Source organism: Platalea leucorodia, assembly GCF_965183815.1.
Source record: "Platalea leucorodia genome assembly, contig: HAP1_HAP1_SCAFFOLD_265, whole genome shotgun sequence".
NCBI lineage: Eukaryota > Metazoa > Chordata > Aves > Pelecaniformes > Threskiornithidae > Platalea > Platalea leucorodia.
In genome coordinates this window covers 85,635-101,935 of record NW_028121307.1, presented here as the reverse complement: position 1 = coordinate 101,935, position 16,301 = coordinate 85,635, and the positions used below count along the sequence as shown (strand labels likewise).

At 49.2% G+C, this 16,301-nt stretch overlaps 1 protein-coding gene across 1 annotated transcript in view; it reads left to right on the top strand.

Annotated features, from left to right (window-relative positions):
* Window positions 1-240: 240 nt before the first annotated feature.
* LOC309603939 (scavenger receptor cysteine-rich domain-containing protein SCART1-like) overlaps window positions 241-16,301 on the top strand; it is a gene marked incomplete at both ends in the record, with an annotated part of 67,106 nt that continues 51,045 nt past the window's right edge. Inside the window, one exon of the mRNA XM_082338816.1 lies at window positions 241-346. Within this exon, the coding sequence (XP_082194942.1) occupies window positions 241-346 (106 nt within the window). The remainder of the gene's footprint in view (window positions 347-16,301) is intronic.

Below are 16,301 nucleotides of genomic sequence, written 5' to 3'. Positions count from 1 at the left end.
CCTGGATGGTGTCACCTGTTGTCCTGAGACATATGTGAACACCCTGGTTATGTCCTCATTAAAGAGGAGCTCAAGCACCTCTCAGGACTCTGTGCATATCCAGAGGAGCAAGCGTGACAGCAATGGGGAGGCCTGAAGCATGCCTTGAAATCTTCAAACATCCCACCCATCTTCAGGAAGAGCAAAAAGGAAGGTCAAGGGAACTACAGGCTTGTCAGCCTCACATCCATCCCTGAGAAGATGATGGACCAGATCCTCCAGGAAGCCATTTCCAAGCACCTGAAGGCCAAGAATGGGATTGGGAAATGCCGACAAACTCAAGAATGGCAAATTGTGCCTGACCAACGTGAATGCCTTTTGCAATGACATGACAGGCTTTTTGGGTGAAGAGAGAGGGGGATGTAGTAGTCCTTGACAGCTTGGTGAAAAGGGATGACTGGAACCTCACAAAGTTCATCGAAGACTAATGCCTTGTTAATCTTGTCGCTGTGCTGGGACAACTCCATGTGCAGACCAGGCTGGGGATGACTGGCTGGAAGGCTGCTCTGCAGAAGAGGACTTGGGAGTCCATGTGGACAGCAAGCGGGACAGGATGGAGCAGTGTGCCCTTGGGACAAGGAATACCAGCCATAGCTTGGGCTGCATTAGCAAAATCAGAGCCATCAGGGAAAGGGAAGTGACCCTTCACCTCTACTTGGGGACTGCATCACGACTGATGTGTCTAGTATGGGTCTCCCCAGCACAAGAAAGACCCTCATAGACTGTGGATAGTCCAGCAGAGGCCAGAAAGATGGCTGGGGCCTGGAGCACATTATGTACCAGGAGAGGCTGAGAGCACCAGATTGGGGTTTTTCTGAGAAATCCTTCAGAGCCGAACACTGGAGTAAGGGCCCAGGGGAGACGGTGGTGTCTCAGCCAATGGAGATATTCCACATTTGTTGAGACAAGGCCCAGAGCCCCTGATCCAGCATGAGTTGTCTGAGAACGAGCTTGGAGTAGAGACCAATTTTTGCGGGAGCTACGGCACATCAGGTGTGGGTGTCAGTATGAAACTGATTTCTTCTTTGTCGTAATGGTGGTGGAGTTGGGTATCAGAGTTGTGCCTGCAGGCACCCCCCACTGCACTGAAGTCATTACAGCCCAATAAATTCTTCTTCCTTTTGAAAAAAGTCTTTCTATCTGTGAGCGTTTGTGCAACACTCAGAGCTCCCACTCAGTGGAACTTACTTTGGGATCCAATAGTTCCCCTGTGCACCAAAAAGAATCCTGGTGTGAGGACATCCTGCAGAGCTCACGCATGCCCCCAGCACAGCGTGAGCTCTTCTGCAAAAAACATTCCTGGGCTGGCATGTAGCACATGTTGTGGGCTGAGGAGCATCACAGCCCGTCTCCAAGGACAGACTGGCCAGGATCTCCTGGGACCATGCAGGAAGGTCGTGGTGACTGCTCGAAGCAGAGACAGGCACTGTGAGTAACTGCATGGGCTCAGAGAAGGGCACACAGAGAAAGCTCAAGGCCCAGCACAGAGGGACTGTGGCAGTGCCTGTGGGCTGACAGTGGGCAGAGCTGGGGACCGTTGGGTGAGAAGAGACCTCTTCAGCTGGGTCAGCAGAGCCCCACTGCCCCACATGCTCTCAAACACTACATGGACCGGGGTGCATTGAGGAGTGGTGAAATGTCACCCCAGAACAGGCCCCATGGCAGCCCTCTCTGCTTCCTCTGCAAGTAGACCCCTACTCGGCAGCCCCCCACCGCTGCCTGCCCATGCCCAACCCCAGTTGAATCCCACGTTGGTGTTTGCAGACAGCCGTGATGCAGGGTCTGGCAGCGTCTAGGCCAGGAGAGATTGCCCAGGTCTGGCCATGCCCCCTGCAGGCACTGAGCCCAGTAGGAGGATGGAGCTGGCCATGCAGCAAAGGTCCCTCCCTGGGCCTGGGGTGTATGGCCAGAGGTGGAAATGGACAGGGTACAGGGCTGGTTTGTTCCAAGTGCCCTGGGGGCAGCTTCCCCAGGGTGTCCAGGGACCACGGCACAGACTGGCTCATCTCTTGTCCACCTTTGATACCCTGTTTCCTTCTCCATGAGACCTGGCTCTGTACCACGATCGCTATTCTGAGTCTCCATTCACTGCCCAGACGTGGGCACATGGAGAATCGCCACCCTCTCCTCACACCTCCAGACTCCTTTCCAGAGGGAACAATATATGCCATCAGCCCTGGCATACATGTGGCAGTCTAAAGAGCTAACGGGCAGCTCATGCAGCACCTCCACAGCCCCTGGACACCAAGAAGGTAGCATTTAAAACAGCATTTGTGTCTAATAGATTCCAGTTGTACTGTGAGCTTATGTAAGAGACTGAAGTGTTAAGAACAATTGTCTCAAAGCTTGCTTGTGTGTGTTTATCTGATAAGACCGGACAGTAGACCACTCTTTTGTGTGACAAGACCCAAGGGCAGACCACTCTTTGGCTTATCAAGTACCACCATCTGGCAAGGAAACTTTTGCAAACTTGCTGAAGCAGCAGGCCATTCTTTGGCTTATCAGGCAGCACCAAGAATAGGACACCAACTGGTATCTGGTCAGGCTGCTTGCCCCACCAGTAGCTGTGCATGTGTTGGGTACGTGATGTTGTCCTGGGTAACCAAATGGAAACGAGAGGGCAAACTCCCTCTCCAACACCAGATAAAAGACGGCACAACGAAACCTGAGTGTGGCCATCCACCACCGAAAAACTGAAGACAGGACCAACAGGATGCCGCTGGATCCATGGTGGTGACTTGTGGGATATCTGAAAAACCAAGGACATGTAGTGAGCAACCCAGACTCAGACTATGTGGACTTAATCTGCATTTAACACAAGAGGAATTCAAGGATGCTGCGAAGGTCGACTGCAGTTTGGAAGACATGAAACAAGCAGATTAAGAGGAAGAAACTATTGGCTTGCAATGTTGAAAACAAGATATGGGAGGAGCGGGCGGTGCGTGTGAACTATTGTTATGAACGAATCAGAATATCGCTAGTAGCGCATGAACAGTATATTGCCAACCATAGTTAACCAATTAGCGATAAGTTTATGCATGATTAGGAAGGCAAGAAACTACATTAACTAAGCTGTGTATGTAATAAACCGACATTTTGCTTGATCATATTGATCGTGTGCTGTGTCCGTGACTTCCGCGTCAGCAGGTGGCGCCCAAACAGGGACCCTCAGATCGGAGTTGGATTTTCTGACGAAACCGAGAACGGAGGGGGCAGAAGCCGGCCGAAGGTGAGTGCTGCCCCGGCACTCGGGAGACGCTAGCGCGAAAGGTGGAATCTCACCCTGATCAGGTGAGCGGCCCGGGAGGAGATGGGGGCTACCATGACAAAAGAAGAGTCAGCGGTGTTTAAGCTCCTCCAACATATCCTCTCAACAAGAGGTATAAGTTATGACTCGTCTACTCTGAAAGCATTATTGCTCTGGGCAAAAGGAAAGGATTTGATCCCCACGGTTGGAGTTGCCTTTGATGCTATGACATGGCAGAAAATAGGGGCAGAACTGTGGGAAGAAATAAGTAAAGGATCCAAAGAGACGAGCAAATTCCCCACTGTGTGGAGACTGATTCATGAAACTTTAAAAAGCATGGGGGAGGAGCGGCAAGTCGCTGCATCGGCATTCGCGGCTTTGACTCCAGGGGGCGGGCCCACCTCTGCAACCAGTATGTTGTTTTCGGGTCCGACAATCCCTGCAGCGACCCCAGCCCACGTTGCAGGAGGGGTCCGGATCCTAGCAGGGACTGCAACTGCAGCTCCCGCCACCACCGAAGTGCAGTCACCAGAAAAAAACGCTGCGGAGGCTACTCCACCATCGCCCGATGTACCACAGTCAGACCACCCTCCGAGTTACGATGAGGCCGATCCACCAAATCGACCTCCCTCACCGGTGGCGACCACCTCACTTTACCCTCCTTTGCCACCAGGTGGCGAAGAGGAGGAGGAAAACAATGGTGTGCTAGAGGAGAAAGCTGAATTACAGAAATTGATAAAAAGACTAGAGACTTTAGAAGCGCGATTGGCGGCCCCGCCAGAAAACCCACCAACGTCACTGTCCGCATTATACCCAGGACGGTCAGCACCCGACGTTTTTGCTCCAACTAGGACACCGGTGGAAACTGGTGCTTTTCCGTCTTTGCCACCACAACAACCATTGGGGGGGGGGGTATTCGGGCAAGGGATGTTGGTGGGAGGAGTTGGGGATCCGTCAATGCGATGGAAAGGTGTTATCCGAGATGCCATAATAGAGGGACAGGTGTTACCCATGGCTTTTCCTGTTGTAGTTGATAATAACGGGAGAGGTGTATGGGAAGCACTGGACTGGAAAATACTGAAAGAAGCGAAAAGCGCTGTGACTCAATATGGTTTAAAATCACCATATACTCAATCTATATTACAGCACATTTTTTCAGCACAGTTATTAACTCCTTATGATTCTAGAATGATTGTCCAGATGCTATTACCACCATCGCAACAATTACAATTTTTCCAACATTGGCAAACTGCCTGCGATAGGGCAGCTTCAATACCTCGACAACAAGGCGATCCGTTATTCGGAATCCAGGCTCAAATGTTAATGGGCGCAGGGCCTTTTACGCAACCTGATTGGCAAGCGCAGTTTGCTACCGAGGCATTGCAATTGAGTCAGGAGTTAGCTTATAAAGCTCTTATTAACGTGCATGATGAGAAAATTAGACCTGCTTTTACCGCTGTAAGGCAGGGACCCACTGAATCGTACAGCAAGTTTATTGATCGTTTGCACGCTGCAATTATGGCTCATCCAGATATGGATGAGGGAATGAAAGTAAAGTTCTTAGATATGCTTGCTTTTGATAACGCTAATGAAAAAACAAAAAGAGCACTCAGTGTGTTGCCAAGAGGATCCAGCACAGGATAGTTGCTAGAGGCTGCTGAGCGAATGTTAGAACAAGAAAAGGCTGCGGTTATGGCCGCAGCTGTAGGTGCAGCAGTGAAGCTGTTGGTATCAAAAAAGCAAGGGGGAAAAAAGGGACAAGAAGTGCTTTAATTGTGGAAAACTAGGCCATTTTAAAAAAGAATGTAGGAGTCCAATTAATACTGAGGGTCGGAAAGAAAAATGGTGTACGAATTGTAAAAAAGATAATCACGACACACACGAATGTCGAAAATCAGGAAACGCGGCGCGGAGCGCGCCACACCCATGTGTGAAGACACAAGTGCAGGGTGCTTGGACCGCCGCGCAGCCGCCACAGCCGGTAGCGCCGGAGTGGACCTGGCAACAGCAGTAGACATAACCTTAACAACGTCTGAGGTTAAATTAATTGCTTCAGATCAACAAGGACCTCTAGGGCATGGGTTGAGTGCATTGCTCACAGGCCGTTCTTCAATATCATGAAAAGGTATATTTATAGTACCAGGACTCATCGATGCGGATTTCTGTGGAACCATAAAGATTATGGTATATACCTTAACGCCACCACTTACAATACCAGCACAGTCTAAAATAGCTCAATTAATACCATTTCATGCGTGTGTCCCTAAAGCGCATTCAATTGTACGTGGGCATGGAGGTTTTGGATCCACAGGAGTACCAAATGTGTTGTTAGCAATAGATATTGCCAAGGGAAAACCTAAAGAAAGGGTAACATTAAGACATCCTAATGGACAATCTTTAGTACTGTCAATGTTAATTGACACGGGGGCAGATGTAACTATTGTCCCTATCACAAAATGGCCTCGTAATTGGCCACTGGTGCCTGCAGCTACCAGTGTTGTGGGAGTCGGGGGGGCACAATGCACGATGATTAGCAAATTACTGATAGCATTCAATTTTCAAGACGGTGCCACTGTTACCACAAGGCCATATGTAATGCACTTGCCTGTAGCTCTTATAGGTCGGGATCTATTATCCCAAATGGGAGCCAAACTTGTAACCCAGCATTTTTAGGAGCAGCCATGGTTGAGCAGCCCATCTTAAAACTCACCTGGACTACGACAACGCCAGTGTGGGTAGACCAGTGGCCGCTGAAACAGGAGAGGCTGCATATTTTACAAAATTTAGTTAAAGAACAGTTAGAAGCAGGTCACATTGTGCCTTCCACAAGCCCTTGGAACACACCCGTTTTTACCATCCCGAAAAAATGTGGAAAATGGCGATTGTTGCATGATTTACGAGCGGTGAATGCTGTAATGCAAAATATGGGGGCATTACAGCCAGGATTACCCTGCCCTGTGATGATCCCAGAAAATTGGGACTTCCTCATCATTGATTTGAAGGATTGTTTTTTTTTACTATTCCTTTGCATCCTGAAGATGCAGAAAAATTTGCACTTACAGTACCATCAATCAATAAACAGGAACCGGCAAAAAGATACCATTGGGTGGTACTACCTCAAGGAATGAAAAACTCACCTACTCTGTGTCAAAATTTTGTAGCATGGGCCTTACAACCATTCCGAATGAAACATCCATTTTTACTAGTTTTTCACTATATGGATGATATCTTAATTGCTGGAGAAAAAATGGATGTGGAAGGAACTTTACAAAGGTTAATAGAAACCTTAGAACCGAAAGGTCTTAAAATTGCTCCAGAAAAGGTACAACGACAAAATCCATGGCAATCTTTAGGATGGACAATTACTGGGAGCACAGTCAGACCACAGAAGATCATACTCAAAACAGACATTAAGACGCTCTCAGATGTTCAAAGACTAATGGGAGATTTACAGTGGGTAAGGTCGGTTAGTGGAATAACTAATGATGATCTAGCTCCCTTGATGCCTCTGTTGGGAACCTCAACCAGAGCCGATGAACGACGAAGCCTGACGAAGGAACAAGAGCAGGCATTGGATCACATTCTAAAAAAGGTTTTGACAACAGTTGTACAAAGAAAAATTAGTGATTTGCCTTTGCAATTTTTAATTGTTAACTCATCACCCAACCGAAAACACTTAATAGGACTGATAATCCAAATAGATAGCCCACGCATCAACATTTTAGAGTGGGTATTTTTATCCTATCAGCCAAAAAATACCATCTGTACACGGATTGAACTATTAGCTAATATGATCATCAAAGGTAGAAGGATTTGTGATCTGACAGGACAAGAACCTGAAACCCTGTTTGTACCTATAGCACAGAATTATTTAGATTGGCTTTTAGCAACATCAGAAATGTTTCAAATCGCTTTAGCCGAATATCCAGGTACTGTAACCAATAACTATCCTTCCACGAAAATTTTGCCGCTTTTACAAAATCAGGACTTTGAAGACATCTCTTATAGATCCGAAGTACCAGTTGAAGGGCTTACAGTATTTACTGATGCTGGTAGAAAATCGAAACGAGCTGCTATTGCTTGGTATGACAATAATCAATGGAATCATCAACTTCTTACAGGTCATACCGCCGACTCTTTACAAACCCTCGAGCTGAGAGCGGTGTTATGGGCCTTTCAACGCTGGCCCAACAAACCTCTAAATGTAATTTCAGATTCGCTCTACGTAGTAGGAACAGTACAGCGCCTAGAACGCGCTATGATCAAATCACTGAAGAATAACACCTTATATATGTTATTAATGCAACTTTTATTTTTATTGAATCAAGGCACTAAACACTATTTTGTGACACATATTCGTAGCCATCAATTTGATCAAGGCTTGTCGATTGGGAACAACATAGCCGACAAGTTGGTTGCTACCATCCAGAAAAATCAAAATATTAACCTGTTTGAGCAGGCCCGTTCATCTCATGAATTTTTACATCAATCTGCAAAAGTATTGGCGAAACAATTTGATTTAAAACTATCAGATGCCCGAGGCATCGTCCAATCCTGTCCTGCCTGCCAAAAATCAGGATTCGGTTTAGGTCTTGAGGTCAGCCCTCGAGGTCTGGGAGCCCTACAATTATGGCAAATGGATGTCACCCACATCACAGAGTTTGGACGGCAAAAATATGTACACGTTAGCGTTGATACTTATTCACATGCAATCTGGGCCACTGCTCAAACAGGGGAAACAGGCAAACATGTTGTAAAACATATGTGTGCAGCCATCGCTGCTTTGGGGATTCCTCAAGAGATAAAAACAGATAATGGTCCTGCATATATCTCTAAAACATTCGAACATTTCTGCCACTTGTGGGGCATTCACAGAATCACAGGCATACCACACTCTCCTACAGGACAGGTGATCGTAGAACACGCACATGCTACGTTAAAATCGCTGTTGCAAAAACAAAAGGGGGGAGAAATAGCCCCTGCTGAATGTCTTGCAAAAGCGATTTACGTTTTAAATTATTTACGGTTAACAGGGGACTGTGAATCTCCTCCAACTGTTATACACCATATGTCATTTCAATCGGGAATACAGAAGATCGATTCAGTATCGGTAAAAGTACGATATCGTGACTTAAAAACTGGAGAATGGAAGGGTCCTGCAGAAATTAAGATGACAGGTCGAGGATATGTTTGTGTTTTGACAGACGAAGGTCCGAGGTGGGTGCCTAGCCGCTGGGTGAAACCATGGAGAGAAGAGTCAGGACCACAACAGGAGTTACCATGATATGTTTTCTCACGTCATTCCTCTCCATCATTGGTAGTGGTCACTCATGGATTTCAGTACAGCCACGAACAAATGTTTGGGTAACTCTAGCTAATAAAACAGGGCAAGATTCAATCTGTTTAGCGGCAGCAAATGCAGGCAACCCATTTATGACATGTTTAGTGGGGACTTCGTTTGGTGGTAAAGAGTGGGAGTATGTTTGTAACTCCTCCACCATCAGGCATGCATGCAGAGACATAGCTAACGACGTCAATGATTTTGACTATTAAAAAACAAACCCACAGATCTTGAAGAAGTATTGAAAAATATTCAAAGGATTGTAAGTCAGATTTAGATTTCTGGACAACAGATAAAACAACTGTAGAAAGACTAGCTCTTTAGGTTTTAATTCATGGTTAGCTGGGTTAGGCATTTCAGGTTGGGGAAAAGATCTAATTATCCATGGGTTTATATTATTATTGGGATTATTATTATTAACTATACTTATATTAAGATGTGGTTTTAAATATTTCATGAAAGCCGTGGAGCGTATGATGAATGGAGTCTGGATTGCTCAAAAACAAAAAGGGGGATTTGTGGGATATCTGAAAAGCCAGGACATGTAGTGAGCAACCCAGACTCAGACTATGTGGACTTAATCTGCATTTAACGCAAGAGGAATTCAAGGATGCTGCGAAGGTCGACTGCGGTTTGGAAGACATGAAACAAGCAGATTAAGAGGAAGAAACTATTGGCTTGCAATGTTGAAAACAAGATATGGGAGAAGCGGGCGGTGCGTGTGAACTATTGTTATGAACGAATCAGAATATCGCTAGTAGCGCATGAACAGCATATTGCCAACCATAGTTAACCAATTAGCGATAAGTTTATGCATGATTAGGAAGGCAAGAAACTATTTTAACTAAGCTGTGTATGTAATAAACCGACATTTTGCTTGATCATATTGATCGTGTGCTGTGTCCGTGACTTCCGCGTCAGCACAGTTTTTCTGTGAAATCCCCCACATCCTCAAGCTCTCCTGCTCACACTCCTACCTCAAGGAATTTATTGTACTTGTTACTTTCCCATTAGCATTTGGGTGTTTTATTTTCATTGTGGTGTCCTATGTGCAGATCTTCAGGGCCGTGCTGAGGATCCCCTCACAGCAGGGACACCACAAAGCCTTTTCCACGTGCGTCCCTCACCTGGCCGTGGTCTCCCTCTTTATCAGCACTGCAGTGTTTGCCCACCTGAAGCCCCCCTCCATCTCCTCCCCATCCCTGGATCTGGCGGTGGCAGTTCTGTACTCAGTGGTGCCTCCAGCAGTGAACCCGCCAATCTACAGCCTGAGAAACCAGGAGCTCAAAGTGGCCATTAGGAAAGTGATTTCAGGAATGTTTTTCAACTGTGATACATTTTCCATCACTGTTCACAAATGATTCCTGGGGTTTCCCATTGCAGGCCTGTCTTTTTGTTTGTCTTTTAGCCTTTTTGTTATCATTATCTGTATGGATATCAGTGTCTATTATGTTTCTACATAAATGTTTGGATTCATCCTACTCCTCCTGAGGAACAAACCTGCTCCATCTCACCTGGATTTGATATAAAAGTGTGTCTTCCTGGGACAGAGCTGACACTCTCATAGCATCTCTGTAGTAAAATGGGATCTCCCTAGTGCACTAACTTAAAGTTGGGATCTTCTTCCAAAGCTAATGATGTCAACAACAGGCCCAAGGAACTTCACCCAAAAAGGGCCTTTTTCTCCTTGGAACTGGGAGAGAAAAGCTCATTGTCACTTTGGTAGCTGTTGGAGACCAAGGGTTGGAATTTGGACTCACCCATTGGTGTGTGGTGACCATGGAGGTGGGGAACGCATACTCAGAGTTGTCCCACATACGACAGGGAAGAAGACACCCTCCAGGAGGGGGTCCGGAGCTTCCTGGAGAGCCTGGGGTTTCTACAGGGAGAGAGTGTGCTTGGGGTGGGCAGTGGCTGGAACCCCACAAAGTGGGAGATCGCACAAGGTGGAGTCACCAAAATTGAAGGTGCAAAATCCAGGGGTCTGCAAAGAAACAAAGATGGACACACCCAACCCTACACAGACCAGCTCCAACAGGGAACAGCACCTTTACAGTCACCACGCCACCAGCAGCACTCACACAACCATGAGTGACACAAACGTCCCCAGCCCATTCCCCTTCTCGGGCTGATCTGCTGTGAAGGTCACAAGTGGTCTGTGCATCCCCTTACCCATGGGCACACACACCTGCCGTCCCTGCAGTGTGGGCCTGGGCTTTGGGTCTGCTCAGATCCCTGCCCAGTCTTGGGGCCGTTACCCACTTGGCAGTTGGAACCCTGGGTCTCTCCACATCCTGGTGTCCTCTTTCTGCAGCCAGCCTCACTTGGATTTGGCCAGCATAGCATGTCCATAAATTCACTCCAAACGCACATCCAGCATTGAGCACACTCATGCATCAAATGGCCAGGAGCAGAGTTTAAGAAGATGGCAAGACCATGGTGATTAGGCACAGATTTGGCCAGACCAGCCCTGGTCAGCCCCCTGCCCACATGCAGCCAGCCCCTCGTATACCCCTCCTCTTCCCATACCCATTCTTCTTCTTCCCAATCTACCCTTTCTCTGCCCCAGTCCGCTCCCCAATTAACAACTGTCACCATAGAATCATAGAGTCATAGAATCATAGAACAATTTAGGTTGGAAAAGACCCTTAAGATCATTGAGTCCAACTGTTAACCTATCACTGCCAAGTCCACCACTAAACCATGTCCCTAAGCATTACATCCACATGTCTTTAAGTACTGCCAAGGATGGGGACTCAACCACTTCCCTGGGCAGCCTGTTCCAGTGCCTGACAGCCCTTTCAGGGAAGACATTTTTCCTAATATCCAATCTAAACCTCCCCTGGCGCAACTTGAGGCCATTTGCTCTTGTCCTATCACTTGTTACCTGGGAGAAGAGACCAACCACCACCTCACTACAGCCTCCTTTCAGGCAGTTGTAGAGAGCAATAAGGTCTCCCCTCAGCCTCCTCTTCTCCAGACCAAACAACTCCAGCTCCCTCAGCAGCTCCTTATAGGACTTGTGCTCCAGACCCTTCCCCAGCCTCGCTGCCCTGCTCTGGCCGTGCTCCAGCACCTCAATGTCCTTCTTGGAGTGAGGGGCCCAACACTGAACACAGGATTCGAGGTGTGGCCTCACCAGTGCCCAGTACAGGGGGTTGATCACTTCCCTGGTCCTGCTGGCCGCACTATTCCTGATGCAAGCCAGGATGCTATTGGCCTTCTTGGCCACCTGGGCACACTGCTGGCTCATATTCAGCCGGCTGTTGACCAACACTCCCAGGTCCTTTTCCACTGGGAGCTTCTCAGCCACTCTTCCCCAAGCCTGTAGTGTTGCATGTGGTTGTCATGACTCAAGTGCAGGACCCTTTCTGCCCTAAAAATGAGGGCTTAGACCCTAAAAATTAAACTGTGGGCCCTACAAAAAGGCTACGGGTAATAAAAGACAGTTTGGGACCCTAGAAATGAGGATTTCGACCCTAAAAATGAGGCTTTTGGCAGTAAAACTGATGGGCTAGGTGCTAAAAATGACGCTCTGTACCCCGATAAGGAGGGGAACCTCTTGGTTCCTCTATGGCCTGTGATGGGTGCGCTCAGCCCCTTGACCAGACTGGCAGTGGGTTGGTGCAGACTCCAGAAGACGTTAAGGCCTGAGCCGTAGCAGGGCCATGAACTCCTCAGGTTTCAATCTGTTCTCTGAAAACCCACAGAAGAGCAGAGTGGCACAGTGAGCGTCGATGCATATGAGCTCGGAACGCCAACCACGTGGCTGACATATGAATACCGGGTGGCTTTTCCAAAACTTATCAGGGGACAAAGAAAGTTGTGAGTACAAGGAGCCTCATGTATACCTTTCCTATCACATGTAATTTGACTACGAGCCAACCGCTTTATCCTAGAAATATGACAGCCTAAGTGAGCTCTCCCTTCTCGGCAGCGTGGCAGCATGGCGGTGACCTCCCCTGGAGCTGGGACACCTCACAAGGTTGCTCCTCGAGGCAGAGAGACCTTTACCAACAGCAGATCTTTGGTAAGCAACTGATACTGCACATAACCTTGTAGTGTGGTAACTTTGATTTTGTCTTTGATTGCATGCTGAATTGATGCTAATGACACGTTACATAAACTTTTCATGTACAACCCCTTAGACATAAACGGTTCTCCAAGTCTGAGACTGAGACTGGACCTAGCCACACCTAAGCTCCATCAGGAATTTAGAAAGCAAGGGGGTCTACTCTGAACCTCATGACTCAATGGGTGGGTCCTCCTTAATCTTTTGTATCCCCGGACTCTCTGTAAATCATTTTAACACAAGTCTAACTCAGTTTTCCTTTGTACATTTCTTCCATGCAGTCATTAATAGAGTGAACCTTGCCATCGAACTTTGTTAAGTTGCACTTTTACGACACCATATTAAAACCACTTTTGCTAATACCGTTATTGGTGATTCCTTAAACAACCTAAATCACCCATTTGCAACAAATTGGCGTAGGCGGCAGGATCCTAAATCAGGATTCACAACAGAGGGTCAGCCTCCCCACCAGTCCCTGGGCTGGGGCCAGCCATGGCACGAGGAGATGGAGGTCAGTGCTTGCCTGTGTCCCCTGCCACTGTCTCCAGGAGATCCCTATTGCCCACTGCCGACAGCCCCTCTGAGCCAGCCCCTCTCCCCAGCACAAGGCTCCTGGCCCGGGGGCTCCCCAGGGTGCTCCTGCTGCCCCAGTGAAAGAGCAGCCTGCCCTGGGCTGGTGTGTGCAGACATAGGTTTCTTTAGGTCACTTATTCCCCCAGGAAAGCACAGAGTTGCTCCGTTCCTCTTCTCCAGGGACATCCCTGACCCTAGAGACCCTTTCCCCAGGGGACTGTGTCCATGCGGCCACTCCTGCCCCTTCCCTGTGCTTCCCGCAGGGCCCGGATCTGGCAACGCTGCTCTGCAGAGCAAGCGGGCTGTGGTGCCCAAAAGCCACAGAGAGACAATCCCAGGCAGATCCCTGTGGATCACTCACCATCTCCAGGGGCGCTGGGCACCCACAGGTGAAGGCTCAGCTCAAGCCCATGCCCTAACACATCGCCACATGCCCTGCTGCCCTCAGCCCATGGAGAACCCAAGCACAGCAGCACAGCCTTGTGGGGGCAATTTCTTCAGCCTGTTCCTGACCTCAGCTTTGGAAGAAGAGCTCAACCTCCAGACACCGGCACGGAGGAAATCCATTTTATTACAGAGATGTGGCACGGGAGGCCAGCTGTACCATCGTGCCAGACATGTGCAAAGACCTTTGGGTGAGACAGACTGGGTTCATGCCTCTGGAGAAGCGGAGTGCATGCAGACATTCCTGGAGAAACAGAATTATCACAGATAATACGCTAGGGCTAGAAAGACATGCAGCTCTCTTTTGTCCTTGCCATGTCTGTGCTTTGAAGCAAAGCCTTTGCACACATGAAGTCTCGGACACTTGGTACCAGGTTTCCCTCTGGCAAGTCTAAATTTGCCTGGTGCCACCGCTGAGGTGCTTCAGCCCAAATGCACAGCAATGCCCTCAGCCAGGGGCAAAGCCAGGGTGAGCTGGAGCCATTACTGTTGGAGACGGAGCTGTGACACTGGTAAAATAAACTGCCAAGGTGTGGTGGCAGAGCTCAGGACAGCTGCTCTTCAAGAACTGCATCCTCTAAGCACAGCAATAGTCCAGACTGAGATTAGTGTAAACCTGAAAGGCAGTTCAAGGACACCATAACGAGCTGCTACTACTTCAGGAACACTTAAAGAAAAAGAAAGCTTCTGTGTGGCCAGTGCTGAATTTAGTTAAGAGACAGATCTCAGATTTTCTACGTCATGTTGTCCTTTGTCTTCCCCAGCAAGGTCACCCAGGCTGCTGTTACTTGAGGCAGGACTGTGGAGGAGAAGAACTAGCGGTGGATGTGGATCAAGTCAGGGGTCACGTGGACGAACGCAATCCTTCCCAGTGTACATGACAGGAGGGTCGGCATACCAGGGAGCTGAGAGAGCAGGTCAATGGCACAGCGAAGCCACTCTCCATAATTTCTGAGAGGTCAGGCCTCCTCCTGCTTTCTCCCATTGCCTCCTCTTCCATACTCCTCCTCCTCTTGCCTCCTACGGCACCTTCGCGCCTTCCCCTCTTTGGCCTCCTCGCGCCTCCTCCTCCTTCTTCTCCTCTAGCCTACTCCTCCTTTACCTCCTCACTCCTGCTCTGCCCTCTTCGCGCCTCCACTTTTGCCCTGCCCCGGTGCCTCCTCTTGCCTCCCTTGCCTCCTCTTGCTCCTCCTCCCTTGCCTCTTGCCTCCCTTTCCCTCCTGCTGCCTCTGCCTCCTAGCACCCCTTTGCCCTTCTCTTCCCTCCTCTTGACACACTCTTCTTCTCCACCTCAGACACCTCCTCTCCTCAACGCTTGACGCCTCTTGCCTCCTCTTGTCTCCACTTCCTCAGCCTCCTCTGCTTTCCTCTGCCTTCCTCCTCCTCCTCCCGCTCCTCCTTTGCCTGCTTTCTCCTCACTCTGCTTCTCTACTCCTCAGCCTCCCCTCTTCCTCTTGCCTCCTCTTGCCTCCTCTTCCTCCCTCTTTACACTCTTGCCTCCTTCTCCTCTTCTTCCCTTCTCCTCCAGGACGAAAAGCGGAGGCAAGAGGAGAAGGGAGGGAAGAGCAGGCAAGGAAAAGCCATCGAAGGCAAGAGGAGGAGGAGAGAGAAGGCAAGAGGAGGAGGAGGCAAGAGGAGGCAAGAGGAGTGAGAGGCGCGAGGAGTGAGAAGGAAGAAGAGGCAAGCGGCAAGAGAAGCAAGAGGCAGAAGGAGGAGGAGGAGCAGGAGGCAATAGGAGGAGGAGGAGGCAAGTGGTGGTGCAGAGGAGGAGGAGAAGGAAGCCAAAAGGAGGCAAGTGGAGGAGGAGAGAAAAGGAGGCAAGGGAAAGCAAGGAGGAGGAGGAAGAGAAGGAGAAGGCAAGAGGAGGCAGCAGGAGGAAGACGCCATTGCCTTTTTGCCTCCTCTTGCCTGCTCTTGCCTGCACTCGCCTCCTCCCTCCTCAGCTTCTTTCCTGGTGCTCCCGTTGACTCCACCGCCTCCTCCCTCCTTCTCCTACCCCTCCTCTTCCTCTGACATCTTCTTGCCTCCTCTTGCGCCTTACGGCGTCCTCTAGCCTCCTTCTCTTCTTCTTCCTTTGGCCTCATCCTCCTTTCCCTCCGCGATCCTGCTCTCCCCTCCTCGCGCCTCCTCTTTTCCCTACTCCTTGTGCCTCCTCTTGCCTCCTCTGCTATCTTCTTGCCTCCTCCTCCTGCTTTTCTTCTTCCCTCTTCTTCTCTCCTCCTCCTTCACCTCCTTTGTCCACCTCTGGCCTCCTCGCACCTCCTCTTCTTCGTCTTCCTCTTCCCTCCCGCTGCCTCCACTCTTCCCTTCTTCTTCTTTACCTCCTACTCCTCTTCGGCCGCCTTCTTGCTCTCTCTCGCCTCCTCCTCCTCTTGCCTCTCCTTGCCTCAGCGGCCTTTGGCCTTCCTCTTCCTCCACAGCCTCCTCAAGCCTCCTCTTCCATCCTAGGGCCCTACTTCTCTTCTTCCTCTTGCCTTTTCCTACTCAGCCTCCCTTGCCTCTTCCTCCTCTTTGCTCCTCTTTTAGCCTCCTCTCTTTTCCTCCTATTGCCTCCTCCTCCTCGCGCCTCTTCTGCCCTCCTCGCG